The 3,796-nt window shown below is 38.3% G+C and overlaps 1 protein-coding gene across 1 annotated transcript; it reads right to left on the bottom strand.

The window, feature by feature from the left end:
• Positions 1–215: 215 nt before the first annotated feature.
• Positions 216–3,592, bottom strand: LOC107873705 (gibberellin receptor GID1B-like). The gene is made up of 2 exons (NM_001325044.1): positions 3,554–3,592; positions 216–1,214 (listed from the first exon to the last, which is right to left on the bottom strand). Exons 1-2 carry the CDS (start codon positions 3,590–3,592, stop codon positions 216–218), a joined length of 1,038 nt encoding a protein of 345 aa, NP_001311973.1.
• Between the last annotated feature and the right edge of the window lie 204 nt (positions 3,593–3,796).

The following is a 3,796-nucleotide window of genomic DNA, read 5'->3' as shown; positions in this document are numbered from 1 at the left end:
CACAAGCAAGTGATGACTTGAAGGTTTGAACGCTCGTATAACCACACGAGCCATGACTAGAAGGGTTGAACGCTCGTATAACCACACGTAGGAAGTTGATACAGTAATTCTACACCATATAACTACACACCATTCTATTCATCACTACAGAGAAACGGAAAAAAACCTGAGAAACTGTCGCGATTCTGTTGTGTATAGCTGAAGTTTAGTAAAATCTATGAACAGTTAGAATGGATGAAGCTCGTTATCTCTTCCATGAGGCAAGGGAAATGATCGTTGTTCGGCAAGAAGTAGAAGCCGATCGTCGCTTGCTTTAGGTACAGGAGCTTTACCTCGTGCCCCGATGTCTTTAAGCCATCGACGTATGCCAATTGCCAGTCTTGACTAAGATCCAACCCGGCTACCACGACTAGACTCTTTGGAAACTTTAGTCCTTTGAGGGTTCTACTCCTCGGTCCGAATATGTTACATGCTGGATGATCTCTATCTTCACCGTCTGGTAGATACGCCCGCCAGTACCAATCCCGGTCTTGAACTGTTACGAAGTATTTCCCGTCTAATCTCTTCTCAGATTCCGTCCTCTTTTCCCCACCGAACATTGGATGGAGATGTATGTTACCTAATACTTCGACATCTGCTTCAGCAGCCGTGACAGCGACGTGGTGAGCAATGTTACCACCCGAACTATCACCAGCCAAATAGACGTGAACTTTCGAGTCCTTTCCGCTTTGAAGCCACGACCTTGATTTTACCCATTTTAGAGCAGCCCATCCATCGTCGTAAGCACACGGATATCGATGTTCTGGCGATCTCCGATAGTTCACAGAGACAACAACAGCCTTGCAAATCTTAACCAGGCGACGGCAAAATGTGTCGTAAATAGCACTATTGGCTGAGGAATGAGTAAAACTTCCGCCGTGGAAATAAATTATAACCGGAACAATTTCCGTGGTGCTCAAAGGCTTCTCGAGCTCGATTTTACCCCAATCGATCTCATCCTCAGGGGCAGATCGATAGATTCGATTAAGAAGGCTTGTCACACGATCAAATACATCAAAAGAATAAACCCCATCGACTGGAATCGAGTTTGTAGGGACCTTCCGGTCTAGGAACTCAGCTAAATCACGATCAAACGTCCCATCAGGCCGACGAAGCATGTTGTAAGAAAGCTTGAAATTGGATATAAGGATCCATGTATTAAGCGGAACCACCCTCTGCCAAAAGATATATAATGCATAGTTATTACAGAATCGACAAATGAATCTTATATTATTTGCACAGCCAGAAGAAGAAAGTAGTAAATCGAAAAGAAAGAAACAATCCGAAACAGCAATAGAGCTCAGATCATAAAGTTAGTACTCCCTCCGTTCACTTTTCTTTTCCACGTTTCACTTCTTGAGAGTCATACTGCATGAACTTCAATACACTAAGGATTGCAACTAATAGTATTTCTCGTATAGATATCGAACATCAAAGTTTCAATTGAAATAATCCAATTCTAATTCGACTTAGCACTGAAAATTAGACAAATCGTCTTGTGAAGCAAAACGTGACAAGTAAAATTGAACAAACGGAGACATGGAGTAGTAAAGATTCATCCTTTATACCAACAGCTTAGTTTTCTTCCATACCTCAAGTCAAACCCCGATATCAAATTATGAGACTTAAGCTAAAAATCAAACAAAGCATCACGACGAATCATATATACATAAATAAGCAGACCTCAAATCCTAAAGTCGATGGTAAAGATTCCCCAACAACAACAATATACCCAGTATAATAACAAAGTGGGACGCAGACGTTACCCCTACCTTGGAGCACGGAGGCTATTTCCGATAGACTCTCGGCTCAAGGAGAAAAACAGCCCAAAAATAATCTCACACAGAAAGTCAGACTCCGTAAATCACTAGTATTGAGTTCTCAAGAAAATGATTTTTTCTTAAGACGCGTAAAAAGTCAAACCCCTATATTAAGATTATGGCAAATCATATGCATAAACAGATTTCCTATGTTTGCTCGGACTCTTCAAAAATGTCGGCGGGTGCGTGTCGGATTCTCCAAGCGCAGTGTATTTTTGGAGAATCCGACACGGGTGCGGCATCAAAAGTGAAGAGTCCGCACAACTTATCAGATGTCAATCCAAAAATTAATGATAAAGATTCAATCTTTACCCTAAAAAAATTATCCCTTACAAATGAACCACGACTTTTGTTCAAAAAAAGAACGAATAAAAATGATCCCTCATTCTTTTGTTAGAAAATTGGAGGTAGGGGAAGAGAATTACAAGGCGGGGATCCAACCTCACCAACGAGGTGAATGTACATGTAGTCCATCGTAGTCAATCTACTAAGATACTAAGATTTTCCGATACTAAGCTACTAAGTCCAGTTAGTCAACCAACTCAACTACTAAGATTTTCCGATACTAAGCTACTACGTTCAATTTGACAACCAACCAACTCAACTACTACGATTTTCCGATACTAAGCTACAAAGTCCAGTTAGTCAACCAACCAACTCAGCTACTAAATCAAATCTCGAAAAAAGATGAGCTTTTTATGTGTCATTCTTTGTGAAACTGACCAAGTGAGACACATTGACTATTTATACAGACAAAAGGGTATATGTAAATTGTACTCTCTCCGTTCCAATCTATGTAGCATATTTTCTTGTTTAATCCGTCCCAAAAAGAACGGCATCTTTTTCTATTTGACAACTATTATGGGTCGTTTGACTGGAAAACAAGTTATCCCGGGATCATTAATCCCCCCTCAAGGATTCTATTTAACAAGGATATAATAATAAACATACCAAAGTTTTTCTTATTTCTTAAACTCCGTATCCGATCAAATTATGCCACATAAACTGAGCCACAGAAAATACAGTTTTCTGAAACAAGAACAGAAAGAAAAAATATACTAAGACAAAAGTTAAAGATACAATAATACCCTAAACTATACCCAAAACGGCAAAGACACGCCTCAACTTAAAGAGGTCATATTACCCTGAATTAATTAAAAGTATAATTGTAACACCCTTAGTGTTTACGTGACACATATATGACACAATACACTGAAGTGTCCACGTTGGCACATAAAAATATACTAAGACAAAAGTTAAAGAGATAATACCCTATTACTGAACTATATCCAAAACGACAAACACACACCTCAACTTAAACGAGTACTATTACCCTTAACTAATTAAAAATATAATTTTGACACCCTTAGATACGTGACACAACACACTGAAGTGTTCATGTAGACACATGTGTGTACCACGTAGGCACTAAGGGTGTTAAAATTATATTTTTAATTACTTCAGGGACAGTAGGACCCTTCAAATTGAGATGTGCCACAGCCGTTTTGGGTATAGTTTAGACGTTAATAGGATATTTTCTCAAAGTTAAAAATTCAGATAGTCAGTCAGTCAGTCAATCAACTTAACTATCGAGCTGTTAATCAACCGAGCTACTAATATTTTCAATCAAAATGATCCCATGATTAGCAAAAAGACAACAACAAAGAAACAAATGAATAAAAGGGGTTGGTTACCTTAGATTCATTAGCATTAATTTCATTACTTCCAGCCATAACTACTACTCCAGAAAGAAAGAAAAAAGATCAAATCTTGAAAAAGAAGAGTATTTTATGTGTCATAATTTGCAGAAACTGACTAAGGGAGTGAGTTTGACTGTTATATAGACAATAGGGTGTTTGTAAATTGTAAGAAAAGACAGTTTATTGAAACAAAGAACAGAGAAAAAAAGTGGGTAAAAGAAAGTGAAATATAAAGGG

This window comes from Capsicum annuum, chromosome 6 (assembly GCF_002878395.1).
Source record: "Capsicum annuum cultivar UCD-10X-F1 chromosome 6, UCD10Xv1.1, whole genome shotgun sequence".
NCBI classification, from domain to species: domain Eukaryota; kingdom Viridiplantae; phylum Streptophyta; class Magnoliopsida; order Solanales; family Solanaceae; genus Capsicum; species Capsicum annuum.
The sequence above is the reverse complement of the archived record's forward strand: the minus strand, read 5'-3'. Positions and strand labels throughout refer to the sequence as shown.